Genomic DNA, 24348 nt, shown 5'->3' with positions numbered 1-24348 from the left:
CTGATGGGTGAGTGCCGAAACAGAGGACACAGCTTAAAAATACGGGGTAGACCATTTAGGACAGAGATGAGGAGAAACTTCTTCACCCAGAGAGTGGTGGCTGTGTGGAATGCTCTGTCCCAGAGGGCAGTGGAGGCCCAGTCTCTGGATTCATTTAAGAAAGAGTTGGATAGAGCTCTCAAGGATTGTGGAATCAAGGGTTATGGAGATAAGGCAGGAACAGGATACTGATTAAGGATGATCAGCCATGATCATATTGAATGGTGGTGCAGGCTCGAAGGGCAGAATGGCCTACTCCTGCACCTATTGTCTATTGTTTCTCCGCCCAGGGTGGAGGGGTCAATTACTAGGGAACACAGGCTGGTCTAATTAGTAAGTTTCCAGACTATACAAAGATTGGAGTTGCAGATAGCAAGAAGTCTTGTCACAAGATACAGCAGGATATACATCAGCTGGAGGCATGGGCAGAAAAATGGCAGATGGGAGTTTCATCCAGACAAACGTGAGGTGTTGCATTTTGGTGCAAGGGAGTTGGGGGGGGGGGGGGGGGCAGGGGTATGGAAGAGATGTGCAAGGCATGTTTTTCATACAAAGGGTGTTGAGTGCGTGGATTGCATGGCCAGTGGAGGTGGTAGAAGCAGACACGTGCAGCATTCAAGAAGCACCCTGGACGAATACACGAATAGGAAGGGAATAGAGAGATACGAATCCTGTAAGTGAAGACAGTTTTAATGTGGAAGGGCAAAATCTGGCGGCACAAGCTTGGAGGGCTAAAGGGTCTCTTCCTGTGCTATACTGTATTTTTTGCTTTGTTCAAACACGATTTCCTCTTTAGAAATTCATGTTAACTCTTCCTAAACAATCCACCTTTTCCATATGAGTTCATTCTATAACGAATAACCTCACACCCCTTAAATGAGTAATGAACCTCAGTTATGACACAGCCTTTATCATTCTGTAATCAATAACTGTCTGTAACACTCAGCAAATTTAGCATATAAGGTTAATTGAAAAGTGGACATGGTGACTCACTAGTCTCTAAGGTGAGACCAGATAAAATTTCAGATGTTGCTGTGTTAATAACAGAGGAATTACTAGCACTCACTATTATCACCACAAAGGAACTGACAGCAACATTGGGAATCTGTAAACCTGCAGAATAATGGAAAATTCAGAAGTTACTGATAGTGATTCTTTTTCTCCAGAGGGTTTGCTGTTTAGGCTCCCATAACAGTCAATGGAAAATAATAAACTGGTGGGAATGTCTACATATACATTATTAATCGCATATGGAGCGGGGGGGAAGGGGGGAGGGGGAAAGAAATAACCTAGTAGTATAATCACTGGACTGTTACTTCAGAGACCCAGGTAATGCTTTGGTTCGAATCCCCCCCCATGGCAAATGGTGGCATTAGAATTCAATTCTTTTCAATACAGAATTAAGAGTCTAAATGATTGCTGATTGTTGGAAAAAGCCATCTGGTTCACTAATGCCCTTTAAGGAATGATATTTGCTGTCCTTACTTGGTCTGACCCTACATGTGACTCCAGCTCTTAACTGCCGTCTGGGCAATTAGGGATGGGCAATAAATGCTGGCCTAGCTGGCAACGCCCTTATCCTATGAATGTACCTTTTAAAAACAAAATTGTGACACATGGAAAAAGTTAGATATTATTGTATTAATTTCAAAATTATGTAACACATCAGCCCAGAAAAGCTAATTTTAGATATTATTAATCAACCTTATTGTTACACGTCTGGAACATGTTGGACTTGAACCTCTGCTTCCTGGATCAGAGGTAGGGACACTACCCAACACCACAATAACCTGTCCAAATGCCAGCAAGTGATATTTCTAAAATGAGCTAATTTTATTCAAATTTTACCTTATCTTAATTATTAACTGCAAAACTGCCAAGCTAAATGAAAGGAATCCAGTGTCTTAATCACCATGGCTTGCTGTGAGAATATTTCAATAGGATTGATTGCTTACAGACATCGACGTTGTTGCATATCTGGAGATCCAGTTGATTTCGTATCAGATTTAAATTGCAATCAGAAAGAAAAGGAATCCATGCCTCAGCAATCACTAGATCTTTGTAAGCAACCTTCTTTGATGTCCAAAGTTAAAAATCACACAACACCAGGTTATAGTCCAACAGGTTTAATTGGAAGCACACTAGCTTTCGAAGCGACGCTCCTAGCTTTCGGAGCGACGCTCCTTCATCAGGTGATGCAGGAACGTCGCTCTGAAAGCTAGTGTGCTTCCAATTAAACCTGTTGGACTCTAACCTGGTGTTGTGTGATTTTTAACTTTGTACACCCCAGTCCAACACTGGCATCTCCAAATCATGACTTCTTTGATGTCAGTAATGAGCACCTTTGCTTTCCTGCTGACCATAAAATCCAGCTAAAATGTATTTCATAAGGAGAAACTGGCCACAGCCAGCAGTCAGTAATAAAAGCAACGTCCTTCCTTTCAAATGCAACCACGCATTAAGAACTTCTAAGTCTTTAATCTTCTAGATCTTCAACAAAGAATGCAATGCATTTAGCTTCAAACAGTTTAATAATTCTTCTCTACTTAACTCAATCCTCAACGTCTACAGAAATTTAACATCCTTCTTGAGATCTCTTTACCTGTACTAACACTAAAGACCTAAAGACATTTTACTCTTAAGTGAAACTTACGTAGACTGAAAATGTCACAAAACAAACACAAGGATAGAGAACAGTTCACAAAAAAAGTTAACATAATGCACAAATCAATATTAACTGCCCTCAAGTGAAGATAAATTGAACTTTTCTCTTGGATCCATGTATTAAAAGAAAAGCAAATTCCTAAATATGACAAACTATTTAACCATCTTAAAACCACAATAGCTGCTTGATACCGGAACAAAGTAGCATTATGAATCATGAATCAAAGTTTTCTCTAATGAAAGCGATCGAAAAAGTGTATAAATGCAAATGCTGCAATGAGTTCTCCTTATCACTCACCTCAATTTCTTCACTAGGCAGTGTTACTTGTTGAGGTCCATGATTCGAAACAGCAGCTAACTGAAGCTCAATGATATAGGCCTCTTTTTCAGCCAGTTTTTTGTCCTTCTCAGCAAGCATCATGTCCATATTGGAACCACGTTGCAACTGTGCTTCTAGTTCTGTAAGCTAGAAGTTATTTAAAATTAGGATGTCATAATTTGCTATTCATAGATTCCTACGCAAGTAAACAGATGCTTTTAAAATCTTACCGTCTTCTTCAATTCTGTATCTTTTTTCACAATTTGTGTTTCCAACTCTTCAACCTTTTTCCTCAACATTAATATTTTACCCCTATTGGCAGCTGCATGTTCCTGATCACCATCACTTGATTGCTATAATTAAACCACACATGAAAATGTATCCATTTAATCTCATTAGCATTTTCACATTTTATTTCTAATTTACTATAGGTTTTTTATTACTGCTTAAATACTCAATGATCGTTTAGTTCCTTTCATAAATCAGAAATGACAATTTAGAATGATCTAACACAAGAGGCCATCATTCAGCCTACTCCCTGTATTAATTCTTTGAAAACACTATCAAGTTATTCTCAATCCCTTTCTTTTAACATCGAATTTTACAAATTTTTATTTTACGTAGTATCAAATTCTATCCTGGAATTTATGACTGAATATACTTTCATTATATTTCCAAACAATGCATTCCAAATCATAAGGTGCCATGTAGATTTCTCAGATCTCCTCCAGCTCCTTTCACAATCACCATTAGTTTATGTCCTTTGCTTACTGAACTTTGTGCTGCTAGGAACAGTTTCTATATCGCAAATTATTGTTTATACACTCAGATTAAAATTCAGGAGATGTGCGTGACAACAGGGCAAGGCTACCTTTCAAAGATCAGGCAAGTTTACAGCAAAGGAAACAACAAATCACAGGAGGACTGAAGAAAATGCTAGAAATAAGAGTCTAGATTAGATTAGGTTCCTGATGAAGGTCTTTTGCCCGAAACATTGATTTTCCTGCTCCTCGGATGCTACCTGACCTGCTGTGCTTCTCCAGCACCAATCTAATCTAGACTCTGATTTCCAGCATCTGCAGTCCTCACTTTTGCCTTGAAGAAAGCAGCGAGCCAGACATTGTCTATATGGACTTCAGTAAGGCTTTTGACAAGGTTCCACATGGTAGGCTGGTTAGCAAGGTTAGATCATATGGAAACAAGGAGAACTAGCCATTTGGATAATTACAAAATTGGCTTGAAGGCTGGAGACAGAGGTTGGTGGTGAAGTGTTGCTTTTCAGACAAGAGGCCTGTGACCAGTGGTGTGCCTCAAGGATTGGTGCTGGGTCATTTAAATAAATCATTTGGATGTGAATACAGGGGGCATGTTTACTAAGTTTGCAGATGACACCAAAATTGGAGGTGTCATGGACAACCAAGAAGTTTACCTCAGAATACAACAGGGTCTTGATCAAATGGGCCAATGGGCTAAGGAGTGGCAGATGGAGTTTAATCTAGATAAATGTGAGGTGCTACATTTTGATAAGCCAAACCAGGGCAGGACTTAACACACTTAATGATCATGGGGACTGTTGCCCAACAAAGAGACCTTGGAGTGCAGGTTCATAACTCCTTGAAAGTGGAGTCGCAGGTAGTCTGGATAGTGAAGGTGGCGTTTGGTACAAAAGAACAAACGGAAGTGCACCACAGGAACAGGCCCTTCAGCCCTCCAAGCCTGTGCCGATCATCAATCCCTAACCACACTAAATAACAAATCTCCTGTCCTTATTCAGTCCATATCCCTCTATTCTGTCCCTATTCATGTATCTATCCAGATGCCTCTTAAATGTCGTCAATGTGCCTGCTTCCACCACCTGTTCTGGTAGTGCGTTCCACGCTCCTACCACTCTCTGTGTGAAGAACTTCCCTCGCACATCTCCATTAAACTTTCCCCCTCTCACCTTGAACCTGTGCCTCCTTGTAACTGAAACTTCAACTCCAGAAAAAAGCCTCTGACTATCCATCGTATCTATGCCTCTCATAATTCGATAGACCTGTATGAGGTCTCCTCTCAGCTGCCGTCCTTCCAGTGAAAACAATGCTAGCCATTTAACCTTTCCCCAGAGCCAATGTCCTCAGAACCAGGCAACATCCTCGTGAACCTTCTCTGCACTGTCTCCAAAGCTTCCATGTCCTTCAGGTAGTGTGGTGACCAAAATGTCACACAAGACTCCAAATGCAGACTAACAAAGGTTTTATATAGCTGCAATATGGTTTGCCAACTCTTATAATCCACCGGCTTGGGCATGGAGTACAAGCTTAGTCAAAAAGAAAAAGGAAGCATATGATAGGTCTAGGAACTACAAACTGATAAAGCCCCGAAGAGTATAGAGAAATCAGGAAGGAACTTGAACGCAGATTAGGAATGCTAAAAGGAGCCATGAATCGAATTTAGCAAACAACACCAACGCAGATCCCAAGGCTTTTTATGCATTTACTAGAAGAGGGTAGCAAGGAAAAGAATAGGTCCACTCAAGGACAAAGGAAGGAAATTATAAGTGGAGTCACAAGAAATAGGAGAGCCCCTGAATGAGTACTTTGTATCAATATTCACCAAGGAGAAGCACATGACTGATGCTGAGGTCTGGGATGAATAATCTAGAGAATGTCAATATATTGAAGGATACAGTACGCTTGCCTTTATTGGTCGCTGTATTGAGTATAGGAGTTGTGAGGTCATGCTGCAGCTATATAAGGGCATTGGTTAGGTCACTTTTGGAATATTGCGTTCATTTCTGGTTGCCCTGCCATAGGAAGGATGTTGGTGAAACCTGAAAAGATTCAGAAAAGATATACAAGAATGTTTCCAGGGTTTAAATGACAGGGAGAGACTTAATAGGCTCGGTTTATTTTCCCTGGAGCAGCAGAGGCTGAGGGTTGACCTTACAGAAGTTTATAAAATCATGAGGGGCATAAATAGAATCAATAGTCAAGATCTTTTCCTCAGGGGAGTCCAAAACTAGACGACATAGGTTTAAGATGAGACGGAAAAGATTTAAAAGGGACCGAAGGGGCAACCTTTTCACACAGAGGGTGGTCTATGTATGGAATGAGCTGTCAGAGGACGTGTTGGAAGCCGGTACAATTACAACATTTAAAAGGCATCTGGATGGATCTATGAATAGGAAGGGTTTTAATGGATAAGGACCAAATGCTGACAAATGGGATGAGATTTATTTAGGTATCTGGTTGGCATCGACAAGTTGGACCGAAGGGTCAGTTTCCACGCTGTACATCTCTATGACTCTACACGCCTGAGTCATCTCTTTGGAAAAGTTATACTTCCTTGTTCATTCCCCACAGCCATGCAGATAGAACATAGAACAGTGCAGCATAGTACAGGCCCTTCGGCCCTCGATATTGTGCCGATCTCTTATCCTACTCTAAGTTCAAATTAATTTTTGGGCGGCATGATGGCACAGAGACCAGGGTTCAATTCCTGCCTCATGTGTGTGGAGTTTGCACATTCTCCCGGTGTCTGTGTGGGTTTCCTCCGGGTGCTCTGGTTTCCTCCCTCAATCCAAAAATGTGCAGGTTAGGTGAATTGGCCATGCTAAATTGCCCGTAGTGTTAGGTGAAGGGGTAAATGTAGGGGAATGGGTCTAGGTGGGTTGCGCTTCGGCAGGTCGGTGTGGACTTGTTGGGCCGAAGGGCCTGATTCCACACTGTATGTAATCTAATCTAATCTAAGCTAATTTACATACCCTTTTTACTAATATCTATGTGCATATCCAAGAGATGCTTAAATGTCCCTATTGTATCTGGCTCTACTACCACTGTGAGCAGTGCATTCCACACACCCACCACTCTCTGTGTAAAAAGCCTACCTCTGACACCTCCCTTAAACCTTTCCCCAATCATCTTAAAATTATGCCCCCTCATGATAGCCATATCCGCCCTGGGAAAAAGTCTCTGGCTATCCACTTCTATCTATGCCTCTCAACATCTTGTTCACATCTATCAAGTCACTTCTCATCCTTCTTCACTCCAATAAGAAAAGTCTGAGCCTTCTCAATCTTTCTTCATAAAACATGCCTTCCAGTCCTAGTAAATCTCCTCTGCACCCTCTCGAAAGCTTCCACATCCTTCCTCCAATGAAGCAACCAGAACTGAACACAATATTCCAAGTGCAGTCTCGCCAGATCTTTCCATTTTAGGTATATAATTTCTTTCCAAAGATCATGATATCCTTTAAGGCATGCAAAATCTAACAGAAGTAAATCCTTCTCATTTCCTCTTTAAAATCTAACAGAAGTAAATCCTTCTCATTTCCTCTTTGATTCCTTTATTTTGAACATGTGCCGTTTATTTCTGCCACAATGGAATTATCAACATATCACTTAAACTAATGTGAACATTAACTCAGACAAGACTTTGTGAAAGTACAATATATGCTCCCATTTTAATATAATGATTGTCCACATAGAATCTGTTTTCTGTTGCCTGCAAAGTCCCTCCTCGGCAGGTTGCCACCTTATTCCCAGTCACTAAGTATAGAAAATAGCAGTAACATGCCATACCTTGTGTTTTCCAGTTGTCTGCTCTTTAACACTAGAAGCACCTAGTTGCTTCTTCACATCTTCCAGCTGGGCAGAAAGTGATGTGACCTTTGCCTTTGTCTGCAGCTTCATTTTGGAAATTTTTGCTTCAAAGGCTTCTTTGTCTTCCTGTAGTAAACCAAATTAATTGTTACATTGCAAAAGTGTGAAATTTGTATAATACTCCACTTCAAAGTTGATTGCTCCAGGACAGTAATTTTAATCAAAGGTTTTATTAGGATTGTGATATACATGTTTAGTGGGTCAGGCTGTTAATGTTTATGGAACAAAGGCAGGTGGCACAAGGAGTTAAGACTCAGATCAGCCATGATCTAACTGGATAGCAGAGGCTCTTGAGGAATTAACTGATCTTCTGGTGTAGTTGCAAGTACACTCCTAGCTCTCTTGCTGCCAATCTTGAAATTGTGACCCCTAGTTACTGACATACCAACTTGTGGAAACAGAATGTCCTTTTTTACCATGTCAAAATTGTTCATAATTTTGAACACCTCAGTTATGTCACCTCAATGGTGGGCGGCACGGTGGCACAGTGGTTAGCACTGCTGCCTCACAGCGCCAGAGACCCGGGTTCAATTCCTGACTCAGGCGACTGACTGTGTGGAGTTTGCACATTCTCCCCGTGTCTGCATGGGTTTCCTCCGGGTGCTCCGGTTTCCTCCCACAGTCACAAAGATGTGCGGGTCAGGTGAATTGGCCATACTAAATTGCCCGTAGTGTTAGGTTAAAGGGGTAATTGTAGGGGTATGGGTCGGTGTGGACTTGTTGGGCCGAAGGGCCTGTTTCCACACTAAGTAATCTAATCTAATCTTCTTTGTTCCAAGCAGAAAGAAAGGTAATAAGGAAAAGCCAGGGAACTATAGACCAGTGAGCCTGACATCGGTGGTGGGCAGGTTGTTGGAGGGAATCCTGAGGGATAGTATTGACATGTATTTGGAAAGGCAAGGACTGGTTAGGGATAGTCAGCATGGCTTCATGCATGGGAAATCATGCCTCACAAACTTGATTGAGCTTTTTGAAGAAGTAACAAAGAGGATTGTTAAGGGCAGAGCGGTGGAGATGGTCTATATGGACTTCAGTAAGGCATTCGACTGGGTTCCTCATGGGAGACTGATTAGCAAGGTTAGAACTCATGGAATATAGGAAGAAGTAGCCATCGAAGTAGAAGACAGAGGGTGATGGTTGAGGGTTGCTTCTCATACGGAGGCCTGTGACCAGTGGTGTGTCACAAGGATCGGTGCTGGGTCCACTGCTTTTCGTCATTTATAGAAATGATTTGGATGCGAACAAAAGAGGTATAATTAGTGTTATGAAGCTGTGGGTACACTGTACCTATGAGAGAGTTAAAAGCGAGCCATGACAGCATCAAGTGTTCTGAATGAGATATAATGTAACATTTGGTCAAACAACTCAATTTGCCTGGAGACAAAAACAAATTTGATTTTGACCAGTTTAAATTATACCCCAAATACCAACCTTCAAACAAGTTTGAACTGAGTACATTGACAATCTTAAAAGCAAATGACACAATTTGTTGCTTTGGGGGTATAAGACTGGGGAAAATTGAACAGTTGGGAGGAGAACTGCCAAGCCACCAGCATGTAAAAAGACTGCCCAAAAAATAGCTCTCTTAAAGGTACTTTTATCGATCAGTAACCAGTGAAGCAGAATCCCCAAGAAGAAAAGACAGGAATACAGAGAAGAACTAAAGCTGCCTAGTTTTGAGATAAGAAGTTTTGTTTTGTAAATCTTAATCGGGATTTTTATCAGACCAGTATTGTAGAGGGGAAAGTAAAAGATAGGTTAGAGGAAGAAGTTGTAAATAGTTGTTAGATAATTATTCTCGGTTATTACTTTAAGAAAAAAAAAGTTAATTTTTACTTTAAGTATTTCTTGACCTTTTAAATTTTCAGATTACTGCACGGGATAAATCTTTTCTGTGTTGCTAGTTTTAAATTAGCAGAGGGGTTTACACCATGTTGTAACATTAGTAAGTTTGCAGATAACACCAAAATTGGAGGTGTAGTGGACAGTAAAGAAGCTTCTCTCAGAGTACAACAGGATCTTGATCAGATAGGCCAATGGACTGGGGATGGCAGATAGAGTTTAATTTAGATAAATGAGAGGTACTGCATTTTGGAAAAGCAAATCAGAGCAGGACTTATACACTTAATGGTAAGGTCCTGGGGAGTGTTGCTGAATAAAGAGACTTTGGAGTGTAGGTTCATAGTTCCTTGAAAGGGGAGTCGTAAGTAGATAGGTTAGTGAAGAAAGTGTTTGGTATGCTTTCCTTTATTGGTCAGAGCATTAAGTATAGAAGTCGCCCATAGTGTTAGGTGCATTAGTCAAAGGAAAATGGGTCTGGGTGGGTTACTCTTCGGAGGGTCAGTGTGAACTTGTTGGGCCGAAGGGCCTGTTTCCACGCTGTAGGGAATGTAATCTAATCTAATCTAATGTTGTGGTGTACAGGGCATTGGTTAAGCCATCTTTGGAATATTGCGTGCAATTCTGGTCCCCTTCCTATCAGAAGGACGATGTGAAATTGGAAAGGATTCAGAAAAGATTTACAAGGACGTTGCCAGGGTTGGAAGATTTGAGCTACAGGGAGAGGCTAAATAGGCTGAGGGTGTTCTCCGTACAGCGTCGGAGGCTGAAGAGTGACGTTATGGAACTTTATAAAATTATAAGGGGCATGGATAGGATAAATAGACAAGGTCTTTTCCCTGGAGTGAAGGAGTTTAGAACTAGAGGGCATAGGTTTTGGGTGAGAGAGGCACGATATAAAAGGGACCTAAGGGGCAAGTTTTTCCACGCAGAGGGTGGTGCGTGTATGGAATGGTACAGACTGGCACAATTCCAACATTAAAAGACATCTGCATGAACAGGAAAGGTTTAGAGGGATTTGGGCCAAGTGCTGGCAAATGGGACTAGATTAGGTTAGGATATCTGGTCAGCATGGATGAGTTGGACCAAAGAATCTGTTTCCGTGCTGGACATCTCTATGACTATGAGAATAAACCCAGTCTCTCTAATCTTTTCTTGTATCTAACATCCTTCAGTCCTGATATCATTCTGGCAAGTCTCCTCTGAACTATCTTCAGGGGTTTAACATCCTTCTTTAAATAAGGTATCCATAACAGAACACAATACTTCAAACGTGGTCTGACCAATTATTTGTAGAGGTGTAATATCACCTACTTGCTCTTATACTCTATGCCTTCTATTTATAAAAGCAAGGATTCTCGAAATCTTCTGAACAATTATTTCACAACACCATGTTATAGTCCAACAGGTTTATTTGAAATCACAAGTTTTTGGAGCGCTGCTTCTTCGTCACATGAAGTGGAGGAAAGTGCACAAGGGCAGAATTTATATACAGAGAAATAAAGGCAAGATAATTCTACGTCATTAAGTGTGTTAAAAGACAAGTATAAATTAATTAAGGCACAGAAATAATTACAAATAATCAAAAATAAGATAATGGATTGTAATAAGACTGTAATTATCTCTCTGCATTTATTAATCAGGTCATAGGTCATCTCTTCACTTACTATTCAGCTGTTGACACTTTACTCACACCAGCTGAACAGTTTGATCACCTGTAAAGACTTGTTATTCAACCTGTTGACATTCCACTCACAATTTGCACTTACTTTTTGACGTTCTTAATTACCTGGAATTATCTAGATTAGATTAGATTACATTAGATTAGATTACATTACAGTGTGGAAACAGGCCCTTCGGCCCAACAAGTCTACACCGACCCGCCGAAGCGCAACCCACCCATACCCCTACATTTACCCCAATTCACCTGACCTGCACATCTTTGGACGTGGGAGGAAACCGGAGCACCCGGAGGAAACCCACGCAGACACGGGGAGAACGTGCAAACTCCACACAGTCAGTTGCCTGAGGCGGGAATTGAACCCGGGTCTCAGGCGCTGTGAGGCAGCAGTGCTAACCACTGTGCCACCATGCCGCCCACTATTATCTTTCTGCATACTCTGTACTTGTCTGCTTCCCTTCACTTCACTTGATGAAGCAGCAGCACTCCAAAAGCTTGTGATCTCAGGTAAACCAGTTGTATTAATAACATGGCATTGTGTGATTTCTGACTTTGTCCAGCCCAGTCCAACACTGGCACCTCGACATAATTAGTGAGCTTTCAGAAGATTTGTACCACCCTTCCCTACATCAAAGACATCTTGGAAATGATTGCCAGACTACTCAAACCTCTTAGCATCGTGGTAGCCCACAGACCCACCAACACACTAAAACAGCAGCTAATGAACTTGAAACTCCCTATACAGACAAGCAAAACAAATGTCATTTACAAAATACCTTGCAAGAACTGTAACAAACACAACATTGGACAAACAGGCAGAAAATTAGCCACCAGGATACATGAAGATCAACTAGCTACAAAAAGACATGACCCATTATCACTCGTGCCCTTACATACAGATGAGGAAGTACATCACTTTGACTGGGACCATACATTCATACTAGGACAAGGCAAACAGAGACATGGACAAGAATTCCTAGAAGCATGGCATTCCAACCGGAACTCTGTCAACTAACACATCGGGATATCCAAGATGGCGGCGACCCAGCAAGTCTGAGTCTATAGTGCTCCTCCCAAGACTTGGGTAAAGTGAGTCACCCACCCCCACCACACTCACCAAATCATTCATAATAGCTGTTTAATTTAATTAGTTGCTTAGTATTACATTTAAACAATCTAATATTTAGTGAAAATGACCAAAGGGAAGGGACCCCGGAGCTCTCAGCAAGCAGGAACCCCTCCCCCACCCTCTCCAGCTGCAGCTGAGGCGTCCACAGCCGCCCCGGGGGACTTACCTACAGTGACAAGCCTTGTGGAAATGATCTCCAAACTGGATGCGAAGATCGACGCTTTTATTGAAGAATCCCGAAATCTATGGGACTCACTCTCGGCCACGCTGCAGAAGCACGACCGAGACATCCAGGAAATCGAGCGCCGAGTTGGAGGGGCGGAGTTAAAGGCCGCGACCTCCGAAACTACAGCGCAATCGGCCGTGGATCAGGTCCGGACTCTCGAACAGCGAGTCCGGACCTTAGAGAATTACATTGACGACCTCGATAATCGAAAAAATATTCGTTTGCTGGGCCTTCCCGAACGGGAAGAGGAAGGCCAGCTTACAGCGCTCCTCGAGCAGTGGCTGCCACAGCTTTTAAATCTGGAAGCTGGATCAGGCCAGGTAAGGGTGGAATGGGCCTACCGGGTTGCAATGCGCGGGCCCGGCTCGAACCAGCGCCCATGCCCGGTCATGTTCCGGCTGCAGAGCTATAGGATGAGGCAGATATTCCCAGAAGCTTCTAGAAATCTTGGAAAAGACCCCCAAGCTATGATCTACAGAGGATCCAAGATCATGTAATTCCAGGACTTTTCCCTACCTCTGGTCCGAAAGAGGAAGGCATTCGACGAGGCGAAGCAGCGTTTAAGGGACTTAAATATTCAATACTCCTTACACTACTCAGCGACGCTACGCTTTAACCATGAAGGATCCTTGTATAACTTCGGATCACCAGAAAAGGCTAAGGAATTCTTGGACTCTCTTAGATAAATTGTAAGAGATAATGGATGTTGGTTTGCCCTTCCCCCCGCTTTGGTTTATATCCCCCCCCCCCCTTTTTTTCTTTTTTCTTACCTTACTGTTTAATATTATCATGGGGGGGTGGGGAGAGGGATTAGATTTTCTCCCCCCCCTTGGGGTTGTTTTCTTTTATTATTTTATGTATATATGTGTGTATATGAGCCGGGGGCTTTGGTTAATGTTGGTGGGAGGAGGTGGTTACCTTATTCTATTTTACCTCTGTCTTTAGGAGCGGGGTTGTTTTTCCCTTGTTATTTTGTATTATTATATTTAATTATTATTTGTTGAGGTAGTAATTTTATAGTTATATGTTTATATATGGTATTAACATTACCAAATACATCCAGGTGTTGGTATGGGTGGGGGTAGGGAGCTCACTGTTAACTCTAGCTTTGTATTATATCTGAATTCTCCTCATTTTATTGAGGAGCGCCTGGGTCAAGGGTGGGGCATTGGTTGGCAGAGGATATGATGGACTTTTGGAAAGGAAATGACACCCCCTGGGAACAAGGGGGAAAATCGCCACTTAAATATGTTTTATTTAATTATTTAGAAATAGTTTTTTATTATACTGTTGTGAGTGTATTAGAGAGCCTTTATTTTTGTAAATTTTATATGCTCTATGCTCGGGATGTTCTGGATAGGGTTTCCCCTTCCGAGGGGTCTCGGATTTGCCCGGATGATTATGGCTGATCAGTCAGTTAAGTGGTGCACCTGGAATGTCAAGGGGAGTAATTCGCCAGTCAAAAGGAAGAAAATATTATCAAATCTCAAGAAAGAAAGAGTTGATACAGCTCTCCTACAGGAGAAACATCTGTTGGATAAAGAACACTTGAAACTACGACAGGGTGGATTTGATCAGGCCTTTTTTTCTTCTTTTACCTCAAAAAGCAGGGGAGTTGTTATTCTTGTTCGGAAGAATTTCCCTTTCAAAATCCTAAATCAGATAAAAGACGCATCTGGACGATATATTTTGATTAAAGCCCTTATAAACGGAGAGGAATATGGGATTTTAAATTTGTACTGCTTCCCGGCACACCCCTTTAAATTTATAACGGATAACGGAAGCCTTTTCAAAATTGATGGCTTTTGGTGCCCGTCATACAATTATAGGGGGAGACTTTAATTGTATTATGGATCCGGAAATAGATTGGATTCCCAAGAGTACTGCAGGAGTATCTCCCAGATCTAGACAATTGGTGGATCTGAACAAAGAATCAGGATTAGTAGATGATTGGAGATGTCTTCATCCACAGGGCAGAGATTTTTCTTTCTACTCCAATCCACATAAATGTCATACCAGAATTGATATGTTTTTTGCCCCCTCGATTTTTTAAAATTCCATATCGTCCTGTAAAATAGGTAGTATAGCAATTTCTGACCACGCTGCTGTATAAATGGAAACTAAGGCGAGGAACAATGGGACATCCCCTCAGCATTGGCATATGGACCCCTTCCTAATGAAAGATAGTAAATTTGTAAAGTACTTCTCTCAAGAATTTAAAACTTTTTTAGAAATTAATTCAGGTACGGCTAGCAACCCATCAATGATGTGGGAGACCATCAAAATTTACATGCGAGGTTTGATCATCTCCTACTCAGCGATCCAGAAAAAATTGAATAGAGAACAACAGCGTCTGCTTGAAGCTCACTTAAAAGCAGCTGAAACAGCATACACTGATAGACCTTCTATTATTAAATTGCAAAGGATTACGGCTCTTAGGACAGCTCTAAACACTACACTTACTCAAACGGCTAAGAGGGAAATATTATTTGCAAAACAAAAGTTATATGAATTTGGCGACAAACTGGGTAGATACTTAGCATTTCTTGCAAAGAAAAAAAAGGCCCCTCAGACTATTATGTCTATCAAGGAAAGTACGGGTATTTTGACTCATGATCATAAAAAGATTAATGCAACCTTTACAGAATTCTATTCTGAGTTATATAAATCACAGGATTGTGAAGATAGGACGAAGACGATGCAGTCATTTTTTAAAAATTTGACTTTTCCAGACCTAACTCCAGAACAAGTATCGGTCCTAAATGCTCCACTTACACCCCAAGAAATAGTTGATGCAATTAGGCACCTTCAAAATGGTAAGACGCCGGGCCCAGATGGCTTTCAAGCTGAATTCTATAAAGAATTTACAGAAATACTGGTTGGTCCACTTATGGACATGTATAACTATGCATATAGTCAGGGCTGTCTCCCGCCTTCGCTGAAAGAGGCAAATATCTCTCTTATCCTTAAAAAAGGAAAGGACCCAGAAGATTGTACATCATACAGACCAATATCCTTGCTAAATGTAGATTTTAAAATCCTCTCTAAAACGTTAGCACTGAGATTAGAAAGGATACTGCCACATATTATAAAGGAGGATCAGACGGGGTTTATTAAGGGCCGTAGATCATCCAATAATGTTAGAAGGGCTCTGAATATGATTCAAGCTTGTCATCAGGGAAAGATACCAGGAGTAGTGGTTTCATTAGACGCGGAAAACGCATTTGATAGGGTCGAATGGTCATATTTGTTTTACACATTGGAGAGGTTTGGCGTTGGACAGGTGTTTACCAAATGGGCCTCAACATTGTATAGTGATCCCAAAGCAGGTGTGGTTACCAATGGATTAGGCTCGGATAGCTTCAGTGTGGGGAGGGGCTGCCGTCAGGGATGTCCCCTCTCGCCATTGTTATTCACGCTAATAATTGAACCACTAGCAGAAGCTATACGAGCTGATCCTAATATAACGGCCCCGAGGATTGGTACAGGTAAACATAAAATTACCCTTTATGCAGATGATGTTCTTCTATTCCTCAGTAACCCTTTGATGTCCATACCTCACTTAATCCAAGTTATTAATACATTTAGTGCATTCTCAGGCTACAAAATTAATTTTTCAAAATCGGAGGCTATGCCAATGGGTAGCCTTGCTATGATACCCTGCTTAGCGGACGGATCCCTTTTTCCCTTTCGCTGGTCCCTGGAGGGCTTCTTATATTTAAGCATTTTTATTACTCCAGTATTTGGTCAGTTGTATAAGGCTAATTTTGTGAATTTATTGGAAAGGATAAGGCAGGACCTCAAGCAATGGGGAGACCTGCCAATTTCCTGGCTGGGTAGAATAGCATTAATCAAAATGAATATCCTGCCCAGTCTCCTATATCCTATGAGAATGCTTCCGGTGATGCTGCCGAGGACAGCTTTATGTAAATTATACGGCTGGCTGAGTTCCTTTATCTGGAACCATAGGCGGCCCCTCATTAAGCTGAAGAAGCTACAGCTTCCACAGGCAAGGGGTGGATTGGACTTCCCAGATTTTAGGAAATATCAATTAAGTACCCTATTAAGTTACCTAGCTGATTGGATCTTGTCTGATCCACAATCAATCTGGTTGGACATCGAGGCTTCGCAAGTAAAATACCCACTTATTAACCTTTTATTCTCAGACAAGAGGAAAATCATTACAAATCACTGTAAAAACCCTATAATACTGAATACAGTGGGTAGGGGCTGCCATCAGGGATGTCCTCTCTTGCCATTGTTATTTACGCTAATAATTGAACCCCTAGCAGAAGCTATACGTGCTGATCCTAATATAATGGCCTCGAGGATTGGTACAGGTAAACATAAAATTACTCTTTATGCAGATGATGTTCTTCTATTCCTCAATAATCCTCTGATGTCCGTACCTCGCCTAATCTAAGTTATTAATACATTTAGCGCATTCTCAGGCTATAAAATTAATTTTTCAAAATCGGATGATACCCCACTTAGTGGACGGATCCCTTTTTCCCTTTCGTTGGTCCCTGGACGGCTTCTTATATTTAGGCATTTTTATTACCCCAGTATTTGGTCAGTTGTATAAGGCTAATTTTGTGCATTTACTGGAAACGATAAGGCAGGACCTCCAGCGATGGAGAGACCTTCCAATTTCCTGGTTGGGTAGAATAGCACTAATCAAAATGAATGTCCTGCCCCGTCTCCTATATCCTATGAGAATGCTTCCGGTGATGCTGCCGAGGCTGGCTCTACGTAAATTATATGGCTGGCTGGGTTCCTTTATCTGGAATCATAGACGGCCGCTCATTAAACTGAAGAAGCTACAGCTTCCACAGACAAGGGGAGGATTGGACTTCCCAGACTTTAGGAAATATCAGTTAAGTTCCCTATTAAGTTACATAGCTGATTGATTGTGGATCAGACAAGACCCAATCTGGATGGACATCGAGGCCTCTCAAGTAAAATACCCACTTATTAACCTTTTATTTTCAGACAAGAGGAAAATCATTACAGATCACTGTAAAAACCCTATAATACTAAACACAATTAAGGTTTGGAATATAATGCGGCAAAATGAGGGTAATTCACATAAAACATCCCCCTATGCACCGATAGTGGGAGCATGGGGATTCCAACCGGGGTTTACAGATGCCACTTTTAAACTCTGGACATCCAGGGGTATCTCATGTCTAGGGGACCTATTTAAAGATGGGGTCCTGATGTCTTTTGAACGCTGCGTCAGAAATTCGGATTACCTAATGGAGACCTCTTTCGATACTTCCAAATTCGAGACTATATACAGAAGAAGACTACGTTATTAGAGAGGAGAAAGTGAGGGCTGCAGATGCTGGAGATCAGAGCTGAAAATGTGTTGCTGGAAAAGCGCAGCAGGTCAGGCAGCATCCAAGGGCTGAAGAAGTGCTTGTGCCCAAAACGTCGATTCTCCTGTTCCTTGGAAGCTGCCTGACCTGCTGCGCTTTTCCAGCAACACATTTTCAGCTACGTTATTAGATAGTCTTTATAAATCAGATAGAGAATGTAGTGTCCTATGACCAGTGGAGGTATCTTCCGTCAGTACTATTTATCATTTACTACATGATGAAGTATCGGGAGATATGGATAATCTGCGTAAAACATGGGATCAGGATTTGGGACTAGAAATCTCTATAGAAACATGGAACGATATTTGGGAAAACGCTAGAAGAATTACTATATGTAACAGAACACAGGCTATCCAGCTGAAGATACTTCATAGGGCCCATATAGCATCGGTTCGATTGGCAAAATTTAAGGCAGGAGCATCTCCACTGTGTCCCAAATGTAAAATAGAGGTGGGCACTCTTGTACATTGCCTATGGACCTGTCATAAGATCTGTAGATATTGGACTAAAGTAGCAAGTACCCTGACAGAAATTTTAGGAACGGAAATTAAAGTGGAACCTGTATCTCTCCTTTTGGGCTTTTCGAACTTTCCCTCCCTGGACACGTATGGGAAGAGACTATTTTCTATTCTCTCTTTCTGGGCAAGGAAAAATATTTTGGTGAACTGGGTGGCTGAGGGCCCCCTTGGACTTTCAAATTGGCACAGACTAATTATGGAATGTATTCCCCTTGACTTCCTTACAAATATGGTGCACCGAAAGACCGAATTATTTTATAAAATATGGCAGCCCTTCTTGAATTACATAAATACAGATATTTCGGCTATCCTAACAAGGGTTTTTATTTAATTGAGATTACAAACCTGGCTGGTCCAGAGCCCCTTAGGAGAAGAATCCCGCACGAATACGGGTTTTATTACATTTGATATTAACACATTCCGAGCATGTAAGAGACTTAAATATACACTCTGGTTAGTTGTAGGTTAGATTAGTAGACAGTTGAGTTTTGTTTTTTTTTCTTTTTCTGTATTTTTTCTTTCGTTAAATTTTGGCTATTGTATATTTGATTTAATTGTATATCAATGTTTGTATTTGAGAGTTTTGTTTATTTTTGTAAACTTGTAAAAATGTTAAATCTCCAATAAAAATATCTATAAAAAAAACAAACACATCGATTTGGACACCATCTACCATCCTCTGGGAAAAAGAACCTGAAATGGCATCACTGATACAGAAAATAACATCAGCAAAGCAAGGAAACCTAAACACAAATAGAACACGGGAATAAATAGAATGCGGGACATATTGGAGGCTTTAACGGAGGCTCATTGATGATATTATCTAGTATGGCGATGAAACATCTGAAAACGAACCTTCCAGCTCAGCGAGCAAACTTACGCCCAGAACACTCCACACAATATTAAGCTGATAGGTCTGTAGTTTCCTGGGTTATCCTTTGTCTCTTTCTTATACAACAGTGCAACATTTGCAATCCTCCAGTCCCCCAGGACTGATCCTATATTCAGAAGGGCCTGGAAAATTTCAATAGCTCCAAGATTTGCTCCTTAACTCTCTCAGCAATCTAGGATGCATCTTATCTGGAATGGTGCTGGCCTTTTTAGCACCTCTTCCTTTTCTATCACTGTTCAGTTGCTCATCACCCACATTTTCAACTAGGCCCTTGTCCCTTTTAATGTGGTAAAGAAGCAAAATATTCATTTAGTACCTCTGCTATATCCTCTGAGCAGCTTACCCTGCTTGTTCCTTGTGGATCCACTCTGTCCTTCATTAATCTTTTATTAGTAAAATATTCTTCAAACATATTAATATTTGTTTTAGCACAGTCTGATATCCTTTCCTCATGCTTCCTTTTAGACTTTCTTATTCCAGCCTGAGTGTCTCTCCTGCACTCGAGATACCCTTCCTGATTTCTATCGCTACTATTGTTCCAGTATACATCATATGTCTCCTTTACTTCCTTATTTTTTCTTATGATCCTTAGTCAGCCAGGGTACTCTAGTTTTGGAAATCTCTATTTATTTCTCATGGGTATGTACCCAGCTTGCACCCTATTCATCTCCCTTGAAAAAATTCACTATTTTATCTAAGAAACTCTTTCCGATCAATTTGCTCCAGCTCAACTTTTAGACCACTAAAGTTTGCCAGAGATCTTAATCATTGACCGATTTTTATCCTTATCCAACTTAATATTGAACCTTATTATGTTGTGATGGCTAATTCCCAAATGCTCTGACCTTAGCAAGCTTTGAGAAGATTTGTAGCTCAGGTTGAGGTTTTGGATGTAGGTTTGCTTGTTGAGCTGAAAGGTTCATTTCCAGATGTTTCGTTACCTTAGGTAGGTAACATCTTCAATGGACCTCATGCGAAGCAATGCTGAAAATTCCTGCTTTCTATTTATATGCTTGGGTTTCTTTGGGTTGGTGATGTTATTTCCTGTGGTGATGTCATTTCCTGTGAAGAAGTCACTTCCTGTTCCTTTTCTCAGGGGGTAGTAGATGGGGTCTAACTCGATGTGTTTGTTAATAAAAGTTCTGGTTGGAATGCCATGCTTCTAAGAATTCTTGTGCATGTCTTTGTTTGGCTTGTCCTAGGATGGCTGTATTGTCCCCATCAAAGTGGTGTCCTTCCTCATCCGTACGTGAGGATACTAGTGAGAGAGGGTCATGTCTTTTTGTGGCTAGTTGATGTTCATACATCCTGGTGGCTAGTTTTCTGCCTGTTTGAACAATGTAGTGTTTATTACAGTCCTTGCCCGCTATTTTGTAAATGACGTTAGTTTTGCTCATTGTCTGTATAGGGTCTGACCTTCTCCACTTGGCCTGTCTCATTTCCTAGGAACAGATCCAGCACAGCCCCCTCCCTGACAGGACTGGAAACTTACTGTTCCAGAAACTTCTCCAACAGAACTTCCTTCCTTCAGCGTCCCATATTATCTTTTTCCCATTCTACCCTATGGTAATTGAAATCATCAACTATCACAACCCTAATTGTCCTGCAGATTTCAATAATCTGCCTACAAATGCTCTCTACTTCCTTCCCACTATTTGGAGGTCACTGCTCCTTTCCTGTTTCTCATCTGCAACCATACAGATTCTAATTCAGGAACTGTATTTCATTCAAAGGCAAGACCAAGACTGCAACACCTCCACCCTGTTTCTAGTAAAAGCCTTATAAACTGAATGTTAAGTATTCAGTTCTGTTCTGGCTTGAGTCACACTTCTATCAATAATGAAATTAATTTCTGCCAATATTTATTGAAATAATGTCATGGGATCATTTGCATGTATCAGAGACATCAGATAAACCTTCAGTTAAACATCCTGTCCAAAGACAGCATTTGCAAAGATGCACCACTTTCTTTGCACCGAAGGAATGTCAGCCTCGGGATTTTGGAGCAATGCATGAAGCAGTGATCTTCTGGGTCAGAACCAGATTTGATCATTTAAATTAATCATAAGCATACTCATCAGATGAAAAATTACTTGAGAGGCACTGTTAATTATTTTCAATCATGATCAGGCTGTTAGTCAAAACAAAACAGTCTTGAACCTTCTATTTCATCTCCAAACTTGCGGTTTCTGATCAGAACTGAACGACCAACCCTTTTCTTTTTTCTCTCTTTGCTTTTCCAACTAAGGACTTTGACTTACCCAAAGGGGAATGGAGGAGCTGGAAAGCCCCAGAAGAAAATCTCACATCCGTGAGGAAGCAAGCCCCAGAGCGGAGGCCGGCCAGAGAATGTATGTCCCGGAGCAGAGGCCAGCCAGGGGAGACAAGTCCTAGAGAAAACTTACCTTGGAGCAGCTGAAAGCTGACGCGAGTGGACTGGAGGCTTGGAGCAGAGCAGGACAGTTGTTGGACTGGAGTCTGATGCGGGTGGTCAGACCACATGTGGAAGCCCCAGTGCTTAGCTACTGCAACGTAGTATTTACATTTAATTTGTTGGAATGATTATAATGACTACCGTTTTAATTATGTTTTATTTTTGTAAAGCCATTCAACTACTTTGCTTTTTTATTCCTCTTTTTGTATCTGTGATTTTTTACCTAAGATTTGTATCTAAGATGGCACCATAAGAGGCGACATTGTAAAACTTTTCACTGTACTCCGGTACATCTGTACTTGAGTACACGTCACAATAAAGGATATTCTATTCTGTCCTATCACCAGTACACACACAAAATACAGAGCGTTGCAGCAATTCACTTAAATACAAGACAAAAGAGACATGAACTTGGGATTGTTAAATCACTACCTTAAGCAGCTGATCTTTCACTTGAAGCTGGTTATCTTTCTCCCGAATTAGCTCCTTCAGCTGCAATACCAGTTGCTCATTCTGAGCCAGCTGCTCAGTTAAGTCTGCCACAGACTGATTGCCAATGCTCTTCTGGGAACTTGCTGCCTATTGAATAAATTTGCACAGAATGGATATCATGAAAAACCATACAATAAGCATCATCATATAGAATCAATAATAAAGATGATAAATTTTACAAATTTAACGGAGTTTAAAAGAGTGCTCAAATCAGCTCGATACCAGCAATTTAATTCAAGACAGTTGAAAGTTCCAGAGAACTGAGGCAAATCAGTCACTGCTTGTCAAATTATATGCATCAAAAAGCACTCTTGCATGCAGTTTTCCAAAACTACAATCAAAAGCACACAGCAAATCCAGCTCATAAACTACTATTTAGCAAATAAAATGTCAAAATGAAGGTTTACTCATTTTTTATGTCAAGGTAGGTGCAACTGCATGAAATTGCATAATTGTTTAAGATATGTTTACCCCTGCTGGCACTGGGGGCGACTCATCTGCAGAGTACCACTTCCACATGGCTCCTTCTTAAATGTAGCTGCAAATCAATCAAAACAATAATTAGGTCTTTCCAAAGAATAGCTTATCTAAATATAATGCTAATGGTCAACCAGCGATAGTACTCATAGAAAACAGTGGCTGGAGTTTCTGTGGTCAAACTGATTCATAAGTGTTCAAAGTTTAGAATAGAGGACAAGAAGTGTTATTATACAAGTTGTTACTTAAAAAATTAATAAATCTTTCTTTGGCATGGATTTAGCTATCTGTCAACACCATAAATTTACCTGTCAAAACGAGCCATATTTAACATTCACAAGGGCACAAGAAATAGAAACAGGAGGAGACTATTCATCCATCGAGCCTGCTCCACCTGTAAAGACTCTTTATTCTGCTGCATATTTGATTGCAGACTAACTTGGAAAATGGTTTTAAAGACCAAGGATTGTTGAGGGATTGCTGCACTTTTAAACCAGACACTCATTGTAAGTACTGTATACACAGACGATTTGGAGATGCCAGTTTTGGACTAGGGTGTACAAAGTTAAAAAAAAACACACAACATCAGGTTATAGTCCAACAGGTTTAATTGGAAGCACTGGCTTTCAGAGCTCTGCTACTTCATCAGGTGATTGTGGAATAATAATTGTAAGACATAAAATTTATAGCAAATGTTTACAGTGTGATATAACAAATTATACATTGAAAAATACCTTGATTGTTTGCTCAGTCTCTCATCTGTTAGATTGACCATGTAGTGAAACTAACACGGTCATTCTAACAAATGAGAGACTTAACAAACAATTGAGGTATTTTTCAACGTATAATTTCAGTTATATCACATTGTAAACTTTTGCTATAAATTCTATGTCTTACAATTGTGTACTCCACAACCAACTGATGAAGGAGCAGCACTCCGAAAGCTAGTGCTTCCAATTAAACCTATTGGACTATAACCTGATGTTGGTGAGATTTTTAAACTTTATATACAGATGCTCATTCAAGCAGAAACAGAAAACTAATTTGCAGATTAACTAGAGACAGAAGTGTTGTCAAAGAATGGAGCTTTGATTGGCCAAAAGTAGCTGATTGGACTCGTGACTGATTATTGATGATTAAAGATCACCTGCCTGCCAACATCGATGTGATTGAATCCCAGGCAGTTGAACAGCTTAGGGCTATGAATGAGATTAGGAGAAGCCGCAGGGCCAGGAGCGGTCTCTTTTCTCTGCTGTAAAAACCAACATAAGCCAGTTTATTTTTCCTTTAGCAGTTGTTGTAAACTGGCACTTAACAAGTAAGTCAAGAGATTTAAGTCTGAACAAACTATCCTGTATCTTCTGTAAGCAAATGAAAGTAACTGAAGACAGATCAAAAATCTCTATGTCCTAAGAAGCCGAAAGGACCGTCTCAGTGAACCCTGTGAACAGAGACCAATCTTTCCCTCCGCTCATTTGTCTGTCTGTCTGTGTGCCTAAGGGGGAATTTTCAAGGGGATTAGAATTTTAGTAGGGCTACATGTCTACAGTTCATAATTGTTTATCTGTAGTTAAAATCTATACATTTATAGTAAATCATAATTCTTAAGTTCAAA

General features: G+C 40.8%; 1 protein-coding gene across 5 annotated transcripts in view; it reads right to left on the bottom strand.

Annotated features, from left to right (window-relative positions):
* Positions 1 to 24348, bottom strand: part of LOC122554676 (golgin subfamily B member 1-like) — a 272444-nt gene that overhangs the window by 236419 nt on the left and 11677 nt on the right. For all 5 annotated transcript variants that reach the window (XM_043700052.1, XM_043700053.1, XM_043700056.1 and 2 more), the window contains exons 2-6: positions 22728 to 22794; positions 22197 to 22343; positions 7584 to 7730; positions 3253 to 3375; positions 3002 to 3169 (exon numbers count right to left, since the gene is read on the bottom strand). In XM_043700052.1, the coding sequence (XP_043555987.1) occupies positions 3002 to 3169; positions 3253 to 3375; positions 7584 to 7730; positions 22197 to 22343; positions 22728 to 22775 (633 nt within the window). In that variant the 5' untranslated portion in view covers positions 22776 to 22794. The remainder of the gene's footprint in view (positions 1 to 3001; positions 3170 to 3252; positions 3376 to 7583; positions 7731 to 22196; positions 22344 to 22727; positions 22795 to 24348) is intronic.

The sequence above is a fragment of the Chiloscyllium plagiosum genome, chromosome 11 (genome assembly GCF_004010195.1).
Source record: "Chiloscyllium plagiosum isolate BGI_BamShark_2017 chromosome 11, ASM401019v2, whole genome shotgun sequence".
Classification (NCBI taxonomy): domain Eukaryota; kingdom Metazoa; phylum Chordata; class Chondrichthyes; order Orectolobiformes; family Hemiscylliidae; genus Chiloscyllium; species Chiloscyllium plagiosum.
This window is presented reverse-complemented; position numbering and strand designations above follow the sequence as displayed.